Raw genomic sequence first — 18,429 nt, 5'->3', positions numbered from 1 at the left:
GGCCTGCGGCCAAGCTGGCCCACCCCAAGGGAGTTTCTGAGTGTGACTAAACAGACCGAGGGGAGGCCAGACGGGTCGCGGGCACACCTGACCGGCACCGTCCAGCAGCCAGCAGCCTGGTGGCTCCCGTAGAGGACTCAGGGCCCTGCGGAATCACTCCTGTCACGGTTTCTTTGAATAACCAGTTCTCTGGCCGCAGTGGAGAGTAGGATTCACGGGTAGGAATTTGAGTTGCACACAACCTTTCAGAAGCACTTTGGGTGAGGAGAGGTACATCTGTACTATGTTCAGCCTTGGGAAAATGCAAATCAACACAAAACCATGAGTTAGAATCTTTGTGGGTTGTAATGGACCCATGCAGGGAGGCGGTGCTCACCGTGGTTTTGTTGTATTCTACGTCTACAAGGTCCTGGGAAGCAAGCTCAGTAGAGGTGGGAGGAAACCGAGGGAAAATAGCATCAGGGGGACACAGTAGAGGATTGTAAGCCCCGGGATGATGGCTTCAGTGCAAGCACGGGAATTCATCCAGTGCAATCCCGTGGCTGGACTTGTGGGACATGTCTCCTAGTGTTCTCGTTGCACGTTTTCCTGGCCGGCAGCGCCGTCTGTGAGCCCCTCTTGAGCGTGTTGTGTGCAGTGGCTGCTGCTGTGAGCTGGGGAAGCTCAGAGGGAAGCAGTAGTTCCCACCTCCAGGGAGATCGCGTTTAGTCGGGGGACCCCGGTGCAGACCCTCATCTGTTTATTACACCTCTTGATAGCTGAGGACCCTGGGAATTAGAAAACCAGGGCTGTAAGGTTTCCCTTCTTTGTGCCGTACCATAACTGCCTTTGGAAAACACCACAGTTTGGACCATTAGTCCCATCGTGCTCGCTTCCCTAGGTTCCCACCAAGGATGAGTCCTTATTACTCTGCTCTGCCTGCCCTTAGTGAGAAGCTTCTGGCTCCCTGCCTTGGTCCCCAAGAAAAGGGGGCCTGTCCTCGTCGATTGTAAGAAACCGAATTTTAAGTTAGATTTCCTAGACTAATTAGCAAGCCTCACGATCTTAAGAAAACTGCTATAAATCTGTAGTTGCCACACCTACCCGAGCTATAGATGAGCTTGACTTGGAGAGTGAATTTTCCTTCTCACACATTCAGCTTGCTGTCCTGCCATCTTCGGGGAGAAAGCGTTTCCCAGGTGAACAAGTTGCTTCTTAGGAAACCGGGGCCTGTCCCTCCAGCCTGCTGGGAAGTGTCACTTTTCTCGTAGGAACTGGATTATGGAAAATTCTAACACGCACACATGTCTGTCTTTCCCCAAGCAGATTTCCAGCACAAGTTCACGGTTCAGGCCTCCCCCACCATGGATAAAAGGAAGAGTCTCGTCAGCAGCCGCTCCAGTCCTCCCGCGAGCCCCACCGTCATTCCTCGCCTTCGGGCCATCCAGTGTGAGACTGTTTCCCAAATTAGTTGGGGCCAGAACACACCAGGGGCCTCTGTCCCCTGCTCTGTCCAGCCACCGACTGGCCCAGGCTTGCTCCATCCATAACTTCTGCCACCTCTCCTCGGCAATGTGTATATACATGCACATATGTACGCAAACCCTTAGCCCTCCTTCTTGTCTCTCTCCATTAGCTTTATACTGCTACCTCCCCTACTTTTCCTCTTAGAGACTAGCAGAGGGGTTTGTGGGCATTGATGGGATCTTTCGTGAACTACAGAGCAATTCAGAAACTGGCGTGTGCTCTAGGTAGTCTGGGACCTGGCCTGGGCTGGTTGGTACCCTGGCCTGGGGACCTTGTATGCTCTCTGCCGTGTTCAGGGCATCATTGTTTTTTGTTATCTTTCATGCTCCCCAGGGGAAGGGTGTTTTCAAAGTGTAGGTCCTAAGGAAACTGGCCACATACTTCGGGATAGGTCAAGTCTGGACAATTATATTCTTACAGTTTTACAAGATTTACAAAAAATTTTAAAATTTTTACAATTTCCACACACGTGTGTGTGTATGAATGGAGTCGTTTCCCTAACTGAAAGATAGAGATTTCATTTAAAAACAAACAAAAGACAAGCTCTGGCTGGCTCTCCTTGAAAAACCCATTCGTATCTGTGGATTCCCTTTTCTCATGTGGCCACCGTTGGCTGGAAGCAATGGCGACTTCCATATGCTCTGTATTTTACCTCAGTCCCCTCAGCTCCTGTTCTTTTGGTGTCTGGAACCATCTGCTCATTTATGATACAAGCCTAGTCTCTGAGGCATTTGGGTTTGAACTTCTGCTATAAGGCAGTAACGTTAGAAGAACGCTCCTCCTCTCTTACCTGTTACATTTCTCTAGGCCGTTCCGTCCCCTTCTCCTCCGACTCCTGACTTCCTGCTTCACAGCCTTGACCTCCTCATTGTCTTCCCTTCTTACCAAAATTCTTCTCTGCATCTCTGAGTCTTCCCTTTCACCCTTACCTTTTTTTTTTCCTTCCTACCTACCTCCTTCCCTACCTACCCTGACTCCAGTTCCACTGGAACAAAACCAGTCCCGTAAGCCAGATCTGTTTGGAACTCCAGTGTCCGGCTGGCCAGAGCACCAGCTTTGCCTCGGACTTGGGAGAATCGGGGAAGTTTCCCGTGCTGGGTGCTTTGAGAGCACTCGGTGACTGGTGCCTGAGGACTCGAAAGCTCCACTTGGGCACAGAGTTTTTGACTTCTCCCCTGCCACTCCATATGTGTGTGTGTGTGTGTGTGTGTGTGTGTGTCTGTCTGGTGAGGTAGAGGCTAGTTTTGGGGGGACCCTGTCTATCTTTTTTCCAGGTCCCATCCAAATTTTGTTATTCACAGTGACACCAGGTGAAAGCAGCAAAACCTGGGGCCGGAACTCAGTCGTGCTGAGAGAGGAAGGGGAGGAGGAGGAGAAGAGAGCCCCCAAGAAGAAAGGACGGACGTGGGGGCCAAGCACGCTTGGTCAGAAGGAGCTTGCCTCCGGAGATGAAGGGTAAGAACCGGAACGCAGGCGATTCTTTCCCCTTAAAGACGGGTGCTGCCTTTTAGAACTATGGTGTGAAACACTTTCTCACTGTTGTGGGTTTCATTGCTTGCTGAGAAATTACAAGCCTGTGGATCTTTGCGGGTGGTTTTCCAATATCCTCGCTCCCTGGACCTCCCCCAGGAAGGGGCTCAGCCTGCTTCTGTGTATGGTAACTATTTTACGCTTTGCAGGTCCTGTCTTCTCTTTTGCAGCAACTCCGCTGCTTTGTCGCAGCGCCAAAGCAGGTGCAGACCACGGGCGACACGTAACTGAAGGAGCGCGCCTGTGTTCTTTCCGTAAGACTCGCAAACACAGGCGGTGGGTGGGAGTTAGCCCTCCCGTTTGAGTCTGCCGAGCCGTGCTGGCGTCGGCCTCTTACCTTCAAACCCCCGCACAGAGCAAAGAGAAGGAAGGGCAGGGCTTACAGGACCCTCTTGACTTGGAGGCTTATCCCGAAGCAAGGGTGGTCGGAATAACCCAGAGCTGGCAGTCTGTGCGCTCAGATGTAACAGCAAGGCCACCAGAAATTTTTCTTTTTTTAAGATTTTATGTATTTACTTGACACAGAGAGAGAGAGAGCACAAGTAGGCAGAGAGGCAGGCAGAGAGAGAGAGAGGAAGGGAAGCAGGCGCCCTGCTGAGCAGAGAGCCGGATGCAGGGCTTGATCCCAGGACCCTGCGATCATGACCTGAGCCGAAGGCAGAGGCTTTAACCCACCAAGCCACCCAGGTGCCCCCAGAACTTTTTTAAAAAATTTATTTAAATTCAATTAATTAACAGTTTCCGAGGTAGAGTTCAGTGGTTCATCAGTCTCCTGGAACACCCAGTGCCCGTGACATCTCGGGCCCCCAGAACTTCTTTTAAGCCCTACTCCTGGCCACACTGAGCGTGTGAGCAGCCACTCTGGGCAAAGCACGAGACCCGGCTTTGCGTCTTGGACGTGCTGGTCTTCCTGAGCCTCACGGGTTAGGTTCTCTCAGGCCCCGGCTCCTCGGAGGCCGTGCCCCGTGGTGCAGTCCGCAGCGGCTAGTGCACCTGCTGACCCCAGGCCGTCCCAGCCCCTCGTCTCCCAGCTGAGACGAGGATTCAGTAAGTTCCTCTTTGGGACCTGCAGGCAGGATTCGCTGGCTCCCGGGGAGCCTGCGCAAATACAGCTGTGCCGTTGCACGCCTCTTGTGCTGTTTCCATGTCGCCGTTGAAAAATGAGCGTCGTGGTTTATGGTTCTTATTCTTGGTGTTAAAACCTAGAATCCCGTTTCTTGACTTTTCTGAGTGAGAAGAAGCAGCAACCCCCTTCTCCCTTTGCAGTGACTTTTCTGAGCTTGTGCCTGGCTCTGGCCCTGGCTCTGGCCCCGGCTCTGGTATTCCTTTGACTACTAGACCATCTCAGGTCCAACGTCTGTTTTCTGTCAGATCTGAGCTGAAGGCGAAAATGTCAGTTTGGGGCATAAAGGATTGATTCTTTGAAGCCAGGCTTTAGAAATCACTAGATGCCTTGGAATAGAGAAAGGGAAGGGAGGGAAGGAGGGACGGAGGGAGGGAGGGAGGGAACTAAGGCAGGCAGGCAGGAAGGAAAATTTAGGTATGTAAGGCAAACTGCCTAAGCTGAGAGTTCAGTGCCTGAGCCGTCTAGGAATGGTAAATTGTTCTGCTGCAGTTTGTTCTGTAGGGGCAAGAGCTCCACAGTCTGATTGCGCTTGAGCCCTGGGGTCCAGTAGGGTTGTGGTGGGTCTGAGAAACTCAGTCGCCCTGAATCCCTTGATATTTCTGACTTTCGTTTGATTCCTGCCTGACAGGATTTCCCAGGTTGGCTGTGGATCCCAGTAGTTTCTATAGTTCTGTTTCATTTATAGATATGTATATTTTTTTTGTCTTGCTGGTAAATTAACTTTATTTCACATTCCAAAATATTTATTTTGGCATTTCTTCTCCCTTCCATAGATTTGTCCTCAAAACTGTTAAAACAGTTCAAAATATGACTTATCATTGATTCTCAATTCCTAGTCAAGAAATCACCTATATTCCGTTCATTCTCAAGTCAAATGTCGGAAATTTTTGAGAGGCTCTGTATGACAGTATTTCTAATTTTAGTCCCTATCAACGGAAGAAAATATGTAACAGCAAGAAGTTATGTTGAGTTCAGTAATGTGCATCTCCATCCTTTTAAAAAAATAGTATATATCTTATAGGAAACATATGCTTGCTCATGACAGCTTGGGTATGTGGCTTCATGCTGTCTCTGCAGTTACGCTGTGGTGGCTCAGGGACCTTTGCCCCACAGACTGGGAGGTCCTGGGCCTGTGGCAGCTCGAGCGTGGCCACCTCGTTAAGATTCCCGCATGCTGTGGGCTGTGCTGAGCGAGCAAGAGGAGGGCGGCTGGCCACGTGATCGAGTCCAGCCTCGAGGGCTCCCATGGGGGAGAGGCTGAGTTGGATGTACCCACTGTCGCCCACTACTGATTTTCTTTATTCATTGAAGATCCCCTCAGAGACGTGAGAAAGCTAATGGTTTAAGTACCCCATCAGAATCTCCACATTTCCACCTGGGGTGAGTCTCATCTCCACCCTTCCATCAAGTGTGTTCGTACTAGTTCCCCTTCCATTTCCTCCTTCTCACGGCACACCCCGTAGAACCGAGCCTCATTATTGCCAAGGCTGTGCTGACTTTTTTTCCTTTAAAGCAGTACCCCTGTGCACCCTGGGATCTTCCTGTGTTGGTCTGACTCTCCCGTTCCTCCCTTCCCTGACCGCCCCTGTGGTTGGGATTCTTCCGGCACCCTTAGTTATAGGGGGATGACACAAGGCTGTTTGTCATCTTCAGCATTGGCTTTGACTTTGCTAATCCGGATCCCCTTGAACCCAGAAGATAGTAGAAGATTGTCAGTTAGAAGTCCCAGGCTGTGGGTTGAGTAGCATGCTTATCTCTGGCTGTGTATTTTAGTGGAAACCACTGGTGGCTGAGTGTACTTGAACTCATTGGTATTTCTGATAACACTTGAAACAGATCTGAAATGAGGGGAAACGTTGGTCCTTCTCTCTCCCTCGGGATGGACTGGGAGGAGTGGGCTTAATCTGAGTAGCTTTTTCTGATCCTAAAATGAGAGCCACCTCTGATTATTATCCTGGTATTTCCAAGGTAACAATAACCCACAGATTTCCTCAGTCTTCCCTTTTTATTGCTTTTAGAGAAAAGACCAGTGCTTCTGGGCCTCTGATTCCCCCATCATATAAGGGGGCTGGAGAGGTCCCCCCATCAGGGTCCCCCGAGTTACTGGCTTGCAGGTGTGAGCTCCTCACAGGGATCTGAAAGTGAGCTCCTGCCCTTTTCCTCTCCGTTCCCAGACAAACCAGGGGCTCCAGTACAGCATTATGTACTCTGCACATAGGTCTGTCCCAAAGTGCACTGGGTTGGTGCAGCTTTGTTGGCTGGTTTTTGTTTTTTATAAAAGTGTCTGGCTTTGAAAGTTGCCTGAGCATGCCATTTGCCGGGAAGGAGTGGAGAAATGGTCTGAGTGGAGCAGGCTGGCCCCTCTGTGTCCGCCAGCTCCCCGGCCTGGGGCTTGCCTGGCATCGCAGTGTCCCCTGATGTCAGCACTGTGCTGCAGACAGTGTCCCAGAGCGATGGCCTCTTGCGGAAGATGGGCTCGGGCAAGACCCGGGCCAGTGCTGGGCAGTCCGCGTTCTTCTGCCCTCTTGCCAGCCTGCCTGCTAGATCTTTCCCCCGCTCCATAGCAGCATGTGGAGGGGTGGGTTCACGGCCCTGCTTTTCTTTTCCGAGAGCATGTGTACTTCTGTTTGCGATGTGAGGGGACTCGGGGTTTGTTGCCTGTACGCCAAGGCTCGTGGGCTTTGGTGGAATTAATAGGCTCCCAGGGAGAGACATTTGCACAGGCCCGTGGAGGTGAGGGTAGAGTAAGGGAAGTAACCAGTTCTCACCGTTTCCTCGTTTCCTCCCATCAGCCTCAAGTCCCTGGTAGATGGATACAAACAGTGGTCGTCCAGTGCCCCCAACCTGGGGAAGGGCCCGAGGAGTAGCCCAGCGCTGCCAGGGTTCACCAGCCTTATGGAGATGGGTGAGCCCTGCCCTTGTTCTGACCCTCCCTGTGCCCTCAGGGAAATTTTGGTCAAGCTTCTGGGACTGTTTGAGGACCCCTGGTGCCCCTTCATGGGCGTCTCCTCTTTCCCCGACTCCCAGGCCCCACCTCCTTCCCTCTTTGCTCGCTCCACTCCTGTTTCGTTGAACCTTCCCCAGTCACAGTTTCTTCCTCCTGCTGCCCTGGGGCCTGCCTGCGGCCTCCCATCCCAGGGAACCAAGTATAGTCTCCTAGGGCAGTGCAGAGGGTGAGGCCTTGAATCAGGCACTTCCCTTTGCTGGGTCGCTTCCCTTTGTATCTTAATGTGGGGAGTCTGCAAACCAGGAGATGGTGGCGGGGGACACTGTGGTCTTTCTCCAGGGAAGCTTTCCAGTTGCTTGGGTAAGGTCTCCTCCAGGCTGTTGCTCAGACAGCAGGTGCTGTTCTCTCTGAAGACTTCCAAGGTCGTAGTGGGTCAGTTCATACAGTAGATGCACCTTCACCCGTGGAGGGCATTCTGGTCCATTGCAGGACACTGGTCTAAGGACCGGCCTCTAGGCCATCCCAGAAATTCAAGGTCTCTTCCAATTTTAAGGTGCAAAAAAAGGAGGAATGTTTCTGTTCTACCCACTATTCTAGGACACTCACACTGTACCTCTTGTGTTGAGGGTCCCTATGAAAGGAGTAGAAAAGTGGCAGATTACCTCTTCAGAAAACAGGACAGGAGGCTGTGGAATGGAGAGTGATTTCCTCGGGTTGGTCACAGTTGAGCGTGGAGGGCTAAAACCCTGGGGGTCAATGCCGGGTTCCTTAGACTCTTCAATCTTTGCATTCCTGACGCTCCACCAGGAGGCAGGGGTGGGAGAGAAGGACAAGATTCTCTTGCTGCTTCATCTCTGTGTCCTGTGTCCCCTTCCTTCCTCTCGCTGGCACAGAGGATGAGGACAGTGAAGGCCCCAGAAGCGGGGAGAGTCGTCTACAGCATCCACCCAGCCAGTCCTACCTCTGTATCCCATTCCCTCGTGGAGAGGACGGAGAGGGCCCCTCCAGTGATGCAGTCCACGAGGAGCCCACCCCGGTCAATTCGGCCACCAGTACCCCGCAGCTGACGCCCACCAACAGCCTCAAGCGGGGCGGCGGCCACCACCGCCGTTGTGAGGTGGCCCTGCTCGGCTGTGGGGCTGTTCTCGCAGCCACGGGCCTGGGGTTCGACCTGCTGGAAGCCGGCAAGTACCAGCTGCTTCCCCCGGAGGAGCCCGAGCCGCCAGCCCGGGAGGAGAAGAAGAGGCGCGAGGGTCTTTTCCAGAGGGCCAGCCGGCCTCGTCGGAGCACCAGCCCCCCCTCCCGGAAGCTCTTCAAGAAGGAGGAGCCCATGCTGCTGCTGGGAGACCCCTCCGCCTCCCTGACGCTGCTGTCGCTCTCGTCCATCTCCGAGTGCAACTCCACCCGCTCGCTGCTGCGCTCGGACAGCGACGAGATCGTGGTGTACGAGATGCCCGTCAGCCCGGCCGAGGCCCCGCCCCTGAGCCCCTGCACCCGCAACCCCCTGGTCAACGTCCGCGTGGAGCGCTTCAAGCGGGACCCCAACCAGTCCCTGACTCCCACCCACGTCACCGTCACGGCCCCCGCGCAGCCCAGCGGCCACCGGCGGACTCCTTCCGACGGGGCCCTCAAGCCCGCGGCTCTCCTCGCCAGCAGGAGCCCCTCCAGCAATGGGCTGAGCCCCAGCCCGGGAGCAGGTGAGCCCTGCCCTCCTCCTCTTGCCTCTTTCCTGCCTCTGTGCCCCGCCGCCCCGCCAAGAGTGGCCGTATTGGTGTCCTTCCTCCTCTGTCCCGCTCACCAGGACATGCTGCCCTCGGCTGTGTGTGTGGGGGGTGGCCCGGCCGGCTGCCCTCTCTCGTGCGGGAGAGACAGAAAGGTTCTAGGCAGGATCAGACCCGGGGCTCCGGGAGATACTCAGGCCCTGGGTCTTGGAGTGCACCGTGCGGTGCTTGCAGGGTAGGGTGGGGCGGGAGCCTAGCTCTGCTTGTGCCCAGAAGCGGAGATGGAAGTTCCCGGAAGGAATGGCGTGCTGCCCCAGGAGGGCCATCTGGTGCCACGTGGCTGGGCTCCGGCCTGCCTTTACTGCGCTGGTGCAGTCGTGCTCACAGGCAAGCTTCCTCTTGGGCGTCCTGCCCTGCATCAGTCATCCCATACTCGTGGCTGACTCCCCGGAGGTGGAGAGGGATCCCAGGGAACCGCTGGGCCCGGCATGTGCCCGCCTCCTCCGTGTCACACCGAGCCACCTGGCCATCCTAATCTCATGTCGTTCCCACCAGCAGCCCCCGAACCCCTGGGGACCTGAATCTGACTCTGAAACCCCCCTCACCCTGCAGAAGACAACGAGATGGTGACTGAGATTTGAGTGATACTTGAGTGTAAACGACAGTTATTTTCCCTTCCGCTTGCCCCCTCCCCTCTTTAGATTTTATTTTTGCTGTGCAGATGTGTGTCCTCTTTGGGGAGAGACCTTATGCCTCCTCTGTAGAGTTTGGTTACCTTGATTTGTTCCTGCCTCACGTGTTTATTCACCGAATCAACTGAGAATAAGCAGATCTTTCCTTAAGTCAGGGTCAGCGAACTTTCTTGGTAAAGGGCAAGAGAGTAAATTTTTGAGGCTTTGTGGGTCCCGTGGTGTTTGTTGTAACTACTCAACGCTGCTGCTGTAGTGGGAGAGCGAGCAGTAGACGTGGCTGTGTTACACTGAAGCTTTATTTGCCAACAGAGGGTGGTCCGTGGGGCACAGTTCTGCCTTAAGCTCTTTCATTACAGATGTCACCTCCTTATGTCCCATGATTACTGTTCTAATCAGATACAGTGATCACGGCCTTCTGGTTCACTACTGTATCCCCAGTGCCTCCCAGCACACTGCCCGGCAGGTCACTGGTGTTCATTAACTATCTGTTACTCGGGTTAGTCCAAGTGACTAAGGCTATGGCGGCTGTGGGGAGGGAGTGGTGTCTAGCCGGTGTCTAGCCGGCCCAGGAATGTGGTGTTGTCATCTGATGCTTCTCCCTTTGTCTCTTTGACCAGGAATGTTGAAAACCCCCAGCCCCAGCCGAGACCCAGGTGAATTCCCCCGTCTCCCGGACCCCAATGTGGTCTTTCCCCCAACCCCAAGACGCTGGAACACACAGCAGGACTCCACCTTGGAGAGACCCAAGACCCTGGAGTTTCTGCCTCGGCCACGTCCTTCTGCCAACCGGCAACGGCTGGACCCTTGGTGGTTTGTGTCCCCCAGCCACGCCCGTAGCGCCTCCCCAGCCAACAGCTCCAGCACGGAGACGCCCAGCAACCTGGACTCCTGCTTTGCTAGCAGCAGCAGCACTGTGGAGGAACGGCCTGGACTTCCGGCCTTGCTCCCGTTCCAGGCGGGGCCGCTGCCCCCCGCCGAGCGGACGCTTCTGGATCTGGACGCGGAGGGCCAGAGTCAGGACAGCACGGTGCCGCTGTGCAGAGCTGAACTGAACACACACAGGCCTGCCCCTTATGAGATTCAGCAAGAGTTCTGGTCTTAGCGTGAAATGGGCTGGGGGCGGCCAAGGGGGAAGCCGGAGGAGATCAGGGGAGCTGGTTGGCACAGCCCTTTCTCAGAGTTGGACCCCCCTGAAATCCAGCCCTACTTCTTGCACTGATAATGCACTTTGAAGATGGAAGGGGTGGAAGCAGGGCCACTTCAGAGGGTCCCCTGCCCTGTAGGGCCTTTCTACCCACGTCCACTGGAAGGGGCTGTGGCCATCAGCTCTGGCTGTGTAGGGGAGAGAGGGGTGCGTGCATGTCCCCCATCCTCCACAGTCTTCCTCGCCTTTCGGGTGTCCCTGCAGGGTCACTCAGCCAAATCTGTCTGCTGCTCCCTCTCCTGAGTTCCCTGGGTAAGCCCAGAGCCTGTCCTGGAGCCCTCGTATTAGCCCTGAGTTCCCAAACACCAGTATTGGATGTTCTGTGATTGATTTTTGCTCCTCTTCCACATCCTTCCCCAACACCCATGAATCTGCATCTCAGCTGGGGTGAAAGAGGAGCTCTTCCGGGTCCTCAGACCTTATGTGCCAGCCGGAGGACCGAGGGCACGGTGCCCTGGCGTGGGGCACAGGAGTTGCCGGACCTGGCACTGATCTGCCTGTGCTTCCAGGTGCCCCCTCCCTGCATTTATTTGAGCCTCGCAGGGGTGAGGGGACCTGCCTCAATGAGAACTGGGGGGAGGGGGAGGAGTTAGGAAACCCAGAGTTGAGTGGCAGCCAAGAGGGTCACAGAGTCTGTCCTTGTTCCTTTTGGAAACATGCAAATAAGGGCAGAAACCAGCACCGTTGATGGCATCCATCTCCTATTTGGGGTCTGGACGTGGCCAGACCAGTTTCTGCCCCAAACATGCTCATCCCAGGGATCATTTCTTGGGAGACTCACTCACCGGTGCCAGTTCTGAAGCCAGAGACGAAGTTCCTGCGCTTGTCCATTTTGTTGTTTGACCTTTATGTATGACGCCCGCCCGTCCCTTGACCTTTCCTCCCATCCTGGGATCCGTGGACTTTGGGTTGTGTGTGTGGTTGGTAGAGACTTTGTGCCGCTCCAGAAGAGCTTATTGGTGGGGGCAGAGTGGGGCTCCTGGACACTGGGAGCCGGAACTGGGGGGATATCTTCTCAGCCAGGCTGTCCGTTCCGGGATGCCCTTGAAGGAAAACGGAGCCTTAGTGGTACCTTCCGCAAACGGACACGGTGAGGCCATGATGTTTGTAAGGTGCTCAGTGAGCCCCTAATGATTGTGCCCCAAGCTTCGAGCCCCGGGCTCCGCAGGCTGACCACGGTCCCTTGTCCCTGTACACAGGTGGCCCCGACGCTGGGCTCTGGACCCTGCACGGGGTTGGAAGGAGAGCAGAGGCCAACCCCTACTTTCCTGGAGTTCGTTTCCTTGACTTGAATGTTGAGTTGCTTCTAGAGCTTTCTCCTGTGTACCTTCACTTCTCCGCTTACCCTGAGGCCTCCTGTGTCAACTGTGAACAGTTGTCTTGTGCGGGACGCACACATGAACTTGATGGGGAGCAGAGCCTTGGGTCATGCCCCTCTCCCCTCCAGACTCTCCAAACGTTGCTTCACTGTCCTCTCTCACAGAACAGTTCCCTGGAGATGCTGCCGGACAGCCTGTGGGCTTCCTGTGTTTGCTGCCTGGGGGCCAGGAAGTGGGGGGCGCGGGGGAGCAACGAAGCTGGCTCAGGTGATGACTTTGGTCCCTGCTCCGTCTCTCCCTGTAACTGATAAAGTCCCAACCTGGGAATGAAGGAAGGGGTGACCTTAGCTTCCAAATGCCTCCTTGTTTGGTGAGCTCAGTGGCGCTCTGGCCCAAGGGTGCCACCGCATCTCGGGTGGGAGGCGCGCTCGGTGTGTTGCCCCCGGGACTTGTCCTGTGTCATCTCATCTTTGTGCAGCGAAGACTGTGAGGGACCATTTTTGCCCCCATCCCCCCCACCCCTTGGCCAGAAGGGGAAAAAATGTGAAACCTCTCCACAGTTCCAGCCCACCAAGTGACTCCCCTTTGTTCTTGATGGGGAGAGGGCCGCAGGTGGTCTCTTCCTTGCCCTTCCCCGGGACTCTCCATAGCCCCTAAGTCACTAACTAAGTCCTAGGTCACTAACACATTTGTAAACCCTTGGCTCCGCTGAATGGCCCCTCAGTGGGGCGCGGCCTACAGCAAGATCCAAACCCTCTGGCTCTGGGCTGCTCTGCACCCTGAGGCAACTGGCAACTGACCGTTCCCTACTTTTCGTTGTTTCTTGGGGTGCAGCTAACTCCTTTGGGAGTGGTAGCGTGACTGTGGCAGTGCCGGCTGAATGGTGGCCACTTGGCCTTGAGTGAGAGGTGGAACCTGTTTCTGACTCCCCGCCCGGAAGAAAGACGGGACGCCTGGGTCCGCTGAGGGTAGAATTGTACGTGCGAGAGGCAGAAGCAGGTTTAGTCTGAAGCGGCTTCAGGGAGCTCGCCCGGAGACAGAGGAGTTCCTTCTCAGCTCCTCCAAACCCTGTCTCTGATGGGCCCCTGCCTGCTGCACACACACACTCTCTCTCTGTGGGGCGAGGCTCGGTTGTATAAGGATCCTGTGTAGTAATGGGTTTGAGTTGCTTTCTGTCCACCTCGGCTCCCCGGCCTCTGTGGCTGCGGTCAGGAGCAGGCCTCGAAGCTGGGGTCAGCCCCGGCCGTGGCATTAGCCAGCATCTCCCCCTCTCTTTCCTTCTCTTTCCTCAGGAACACTTACCCTCTGCTCTTGGCAGGTGCTCACTACCTACAATGTGGTGATGGGAAGCAGGTCCTGCTCTCTGCTCCTCCTCCCCAGATCCTTCCACGGATTCTAAACAGGATTATCCTCTATTTACCCCCTTGGGGATCCAGGCCGCTGCCAGGGCCTGAGTGGATGTCCCCATTGTCCCCAAGTGTTATTTCTGAGAGGCTCTGGAGGTGGTCTTCACCTCGCCTCCTGTAGTACCCCTGGGTCCGGGGTGATGGTGACGATACCTCACAAGGGTCCACTCGGAATGATGCTAACCTTTCCTCCCGGCCTCTACAAACTTGCATCATTGTCCTCCTGATACACTTCCTGGTACAGAAGAGGAAGCGCTTCAGGAGGAAGACATTGAAGGGAAGAGAAATTGAAAAGCTGCTTGGGCTGGCTGCTGAGTTGGGCACCGAGCTCTTGAGCCCTGAGCGAGGTGTCTCTCTCCCACTTTCTGCTTGGCTCTCTGGCCTTGGGCTTGGTCTTTCGCTCCTCTCACATTCCCTTCCTGTAAAAGCCACTGTTACCCGCTTCTGTGACAAGGCTTTGAGGACACGTATCCCAGCTGGTCAGCGAAGCCCACGGCTCCATGCCGACCATCGGGACGGACTGCCAGCCTCAGCAGTGTGGTTCTCACCACTTCTGCCTCTGAGGGACTTGCCTCCTGTTCCTTTGGTTTCTGGAAGAGTAGTGCTTTGGAGTTGGCTTAGTCTGGGGGCCGTGGTCAGGCGTGTGTTCCTCTGCATTTATGTGGCACCTGGTGTTTGTAAGCGCCCTTTCTACTCCCCCCACTTCACTTGTCCTGCTGGTCCTCACTGTCACCATCTTAGGAAGGAGGACCGAGGAGATGGGGAGGCTGGAGGCAGCGTCAGAATGACAGTTTGGGGTCTCAGATTTTTTTAGGCGTCATTCCCAGAGTCTGCTTGGTTCAGAGACTGAAATCAGACCAGTTCCTGGAAGAAAATTTGTGAGAAGGTCCGCCGGCCCTTAAGATCCATGTCCCGGTGTGAGGCTCTTTACAAAGCCCCTATTCCCTCCGGCCATGGTTGCTCAGGGACACGACAAGACATCCCAAGGGCACCCAGGTGTGGCTTCTGGTCCACGTTCTTGCTCCTCAGTTCCCACAGTGGAGGCCCCCTCCTCCCTCCGTCCCCCTGCAAGCGGGAGACCGCGCCGAGCATTGCTAACTCTTCCAGCACACGTTTCACAAAAGCAGAGAGCAGCGGACTCTGAAGTCCGGACGGCTGTGAAGGGGATGCTTCAGGGAGCCTTGACCTTTTCTCCCATGTTTAATTAAGCCTGTGCTTTTGACTGAGGTAGGCGAGGGCCCCCTCAGGCAGGTGAGAAACACTCCATTGCCTCTTGGAAGGATTTTGGGGAAGAAGCAAATGTTGTCCTTGCTGTAGTGCCAGGCTTTTCCAGAAAGCTCTGCCGGAGTCTGTGGTGCCCTGGGTCAGAGGTGAGAGCAGCCCGTAGCAGGTTGTGGTCTCAGGTGACCGTCGTGGCAGAAGCGGCAGACTAATGCTGACCTGAGCTGTCTCCGTACTAGCTGTGTGGAGTTGCAAAGGTTTCTTCCCCTCTCTGGACCTCCGAGCCCAATCGCGAACTAAGTGGGATGCTACCTTCCCTACCCGAAGCACGATAAAGCCCTTTAACTTCAAAATGTGTGATCCTGGAACCCAGGGTCCAGCACGGATGAGCCTTCCTTTGCTGGATCGCTTCTCTTTGCGGAGAAAATATGTGCATGCGTGTGCGTATGCGTGTGCGTGTGTGATTGTAGGTCAAAACCAGTCGAATCTTGGCAGTTCCCTTTGGTTCAGCATACTAGGCCACCTGCCTCTCTCCTTGGCTTCAGGCCTGGGGATGAGTTCTTCTCAGGCTACTTTTATTACTCGCAACACAATCCCAAAAGCTCTCTTCCTTCAGAGGAATCCTTGCTTTCTTAGGTCAGGAATGCAGATTAGTGAAAATCCACACTAGAAAGGAAAACGCTCTGCTGTGCTGGGAGTCCTCAGTCCCTAGCTCCTCCCTTGCCTGCCTTCACGGGCACTGGCGTTGAAGGCAGGACGCAAAGACCCAAGTCCTGGCTAATGAAGCGAAGTCCCGGGATTTAGGTTCCTAGTTAAGCTGACCCCACTCTGGGCGTCTGGTTTGCTATGCAGGTCCAGGGAGCCTCTCATCAGCCTCTCCGCCTAATGACTAGATCCCATTCGTCACAGTGAGACACCGGCAGCAACTCCCTCCTTTGTTCTTTTCCTGTCTTGGGCCCTGGAAGCACCATGTCCCCCCCAGGCTGCTCAGGGAGCCCTAGGGATAGTCATTCTGAAGGTTGGGCTCCTTCCTTAACTTAGAGCCAGGAGGACTGGCCTTCCTGATTCTTCCTGCCTGGGGCTCCCTGCATTTCCCACCTGTAACCTTGCCCTGGGTCCGCTGCAGTGAGACCAGAGAAAAGCCCTTGTAGTGAGTTCTACGCCCTCGGTCCCCAGCTGTAGCAAAGAAGGGAGGTGACGAACTCGCCCTCTTTCTCCTCTGAGTTTTCTCACTGTCCACCCTAAACACACACAGACCCGCACACTCACCTGCTTGCACACAGGTTTAAACTGAATTTTCTGGAGGATTAAGGAAAGAGGTTGGTGATGGGTGTTACTTGGTTTGCAGAAATGCCTTCTTTGGGACTTTCCTCCCTGTTCGAGCCTTTGAGTCTAGGTGAAAAAAGTGAAAGTTCACATTTGTGTTCGTTTTGTTTCTCTGGAATTAGCTATTCGTTTTCATCCCTAGGCTCCAGTGTCTTGTCCACGCGTCCTGACCCTGTGTCCTTGAATTCCCATTTTGCTTTGGGATTTAAGTTATTGTAATTTGTCAACAATATTTAAGACTAGAAAAGCCCAGAAGGAAACTTACCAGGTTCTTTTCTTTGGCTTTTTTTTTTTTTTTTTCAAGGTACTGTAAGTTGTTAACTAGGGATGCCAAGCAGGCTTGGTTCAATGGCTAAACCTCTTACCGTATTACAGTGTAATGCTGATTCAGCCTGGTCCCACCACCAGAGCACACACAGACTTGAATAAAACTGTTACAACAATGACCTCTGGTTTGCCCTGTACTTTGTAAGCTTATCCCTTCCAACCTCTTTTTAATTAAACAGTATGTCCAGGGAACTGGCTCTTTCTGGGGAATTTCTGTACGTAAAAAAAATAAAAGCTATGTCTATGGTGCAGGAAAAAGGAGGTGGGTGAGGAGGTTCCCTGGTGCCCTTCCCGCACACCCCCCCCCCCGCTGGACTACAGGGGCACTTCCGGCACGTGGCACTGAGATCCGCCCCGCCCAGATGATTCAGTCTGTTCTCACAGCTGACTTTTGCACGGGCCACGGATTTGGACCTTCAGAGCCCCCTGTGCCCTCTCCCAGCCCTATCCCCCTCCCCTCTGATGTTCCTGGTGAAGCAGTAAATGGGGCCAAGAGGAAGTAAATGGGGTGTGTGGCTGTGAGGGGAATCTTGGGTTCTTTGCTGTCTTGATACTCTCAGGGACACTTGGCCAGCTGTGTGCCCTTGGACAAGCCACTTCACCTCTCTGGGCCTCTCATGGAAAAAGCTGATCACCAAGCTGCCTTTGTGCTTTCACTTCCAGGATTACAAACTGGGTGGGGATGAGGGTAAGAGCAGATGGGGGAGGGGCAGCGGCGCACGTGGGGGCTACCGTCCACCGCCTCAGTCCCCTTTTTCGCCATTCAGCTGCACGTGGAAGACGGCCTGTGAAACTTCGATACGGACACTCTCCCGCTTTAATGCTGTGACCTCATATCTCGTGCCTTACAGCTTAGCTCCATCATCTGCAACCCAGGAGGGCTGACGGAGGCGGGGTTCTGTGCTGGATGCTGAGACTGAGAAGAAAGAGGACGTCAAGGGGGGTTTGCCCAGGGCCTACGTCATCTTTGGAAGGCAGATTGAGCAAGGATGAAAAAATGACCAAAGTCCTTGCTGGAGAAGATGCCATGAAAGAGACCAGATGCCCTGTGCAAGGCGTGGAACTCGCTTCATGTCTCTGGAAAGCAGTTTGGCCATGCAGCATTAATTCCATAAGAGGGGCCGAGAAATTGCATTTAGTCATTAACACTAGCTACAGTGTGCCAGTGTGGGTTAAGACTGGACCTATGTTATCTTATTCACAACATCTCAACATCCTTAAGAGCAGACCCCGTTTTATCTCCATTATACATGGAGACAAATGAGGACCAGAGTCAAGTAACACACTCAAGGCCACCCAGCTATCAAATAGGGAAGCTGGGATTTTTTTCCCGAGTCTAGCAACCCCGCTTGCATCACTTTGTGGGGCGCCTGGGTGGCTCTGGTGGTTAAGCGGCTGACTCGTGATTTTGGCTCAGGTCACCATCTCAGGGTCGCGAGATTGAGCCCCCATCGGCTCCCTGCTCAGCGGGGAGTCTGCTTGTCTCCTCCTCTGCTCCTCCCCCTGCTCACTCTCTCTCTTAAATAAATCTTAAAAAAAAAATGTGTTCCTTACTTTTGGAATTTTTAGAATTTTTTTCTTATGGTGAATATATGTTACTTCTACGTGCAGTGGAAGAATGGTGAATTCTGAAGTTTGGGGTATATTCCCAGATACCGGGTTCTCCTGCAGATGTTCCAGAAGTCTAGGCCACTTGCTTCAGGGCTGCTGCCTGACCTGAGTGATAGAGCAAGGTGACTGCAGGCCAGAGCCAGGACCAGGACAAGCTTCCAGGTCCTAATGGAATCTCCCCTGACCCCTCTTCTCATTTCTTCCTCCCAGCTGAGCGATGATGCTGAAACGGTGAGTCACCTGCAAATTGCAAGCGGAATCTAGTGAGGACACATGAACAGAGAAAGTTCTGGAAGGAAATAGCACGGAAGTGTCCTAGAAGGCATAGCTGGTGAGGAATGCCAGGTCCCGGGCCAACACACACGGTGTGCTCTGACATTTGCAACACACGCACACAACACCCCGTGCCGGAGTTGGGCGGGGATTGGGTACAACCACACCCTGTTGACTTGACTGTGGAATGTGCTTCATTCAAGGCTGGGACCCTGTGCTA

The 18,429-nt window shown here is 54.2% G+C and overlaps 1 protein-coding gene across 3 annotated transcripts in view; it reads left to right on the top strand.

The window, feature by feature from the left end:
• The window catches only part of MAP3K9 (mitogen-activated protein kinase kinase kinase 9), a 73,394-nt gene extending 56,950 nt beyond the window's left edge, over window positions 1–16,444 (top strand). The window contains exons 7-12 of one of the 3 annotated variants that reach the window (XM_044232021.1): window positions 1,306–1,428; window positions 2,808–2,961; window positions 5,474–5,542; window positions 6,955–7,067; window positions 8,003–8,806; window positions 10,140–16,444. In XM_044232021.1, coding sequence (XP_044087956.1) covers window positions 1,306–1,428; window positions 2,808–2,961; window positions 5,474–5,542; window positions 6,955–7,067; window positions 8,003–8,806; window positions 10,140–10,624 — 1,748 coding nt within the window. In that variant the 3' untranslated portion in view covers window positions 10,625–16,444. Of the gene's footprint in view, window positions 1–1,305; window positions 1,429–2,780; window positions 2,962–5,473; window positions 5,543–6,954; window positions 7,068–8,002; window positions 8,807–10,139 lie in introns of all 3 variants that reach the window. The other 2 variants (XM_044232024.1, XM_044232023.1) reach the window with 2 other exon arrangements.
• Window positions 16,445–18,429: the final 1,985 nt, after the last annotated feature.

Source organism: Neovison vison, chromosome 13 (genome assembly GCF_020171115.1).
Source record: "Neovison vison isolate M4711 chromosome 13, ASM_NN_V1, whole genome shotgun sequence".
NCBI lineage: Eukaryota > Metazoa > Chordata > Mammalia > Carnivora > Mustelidae > Neogale > Neogale vison.
The sequence above is the reverse complement of the archived record's forward strand: the minus strand, read 5'-3'. Positions and strand labels throughout refer to the sequence as shown.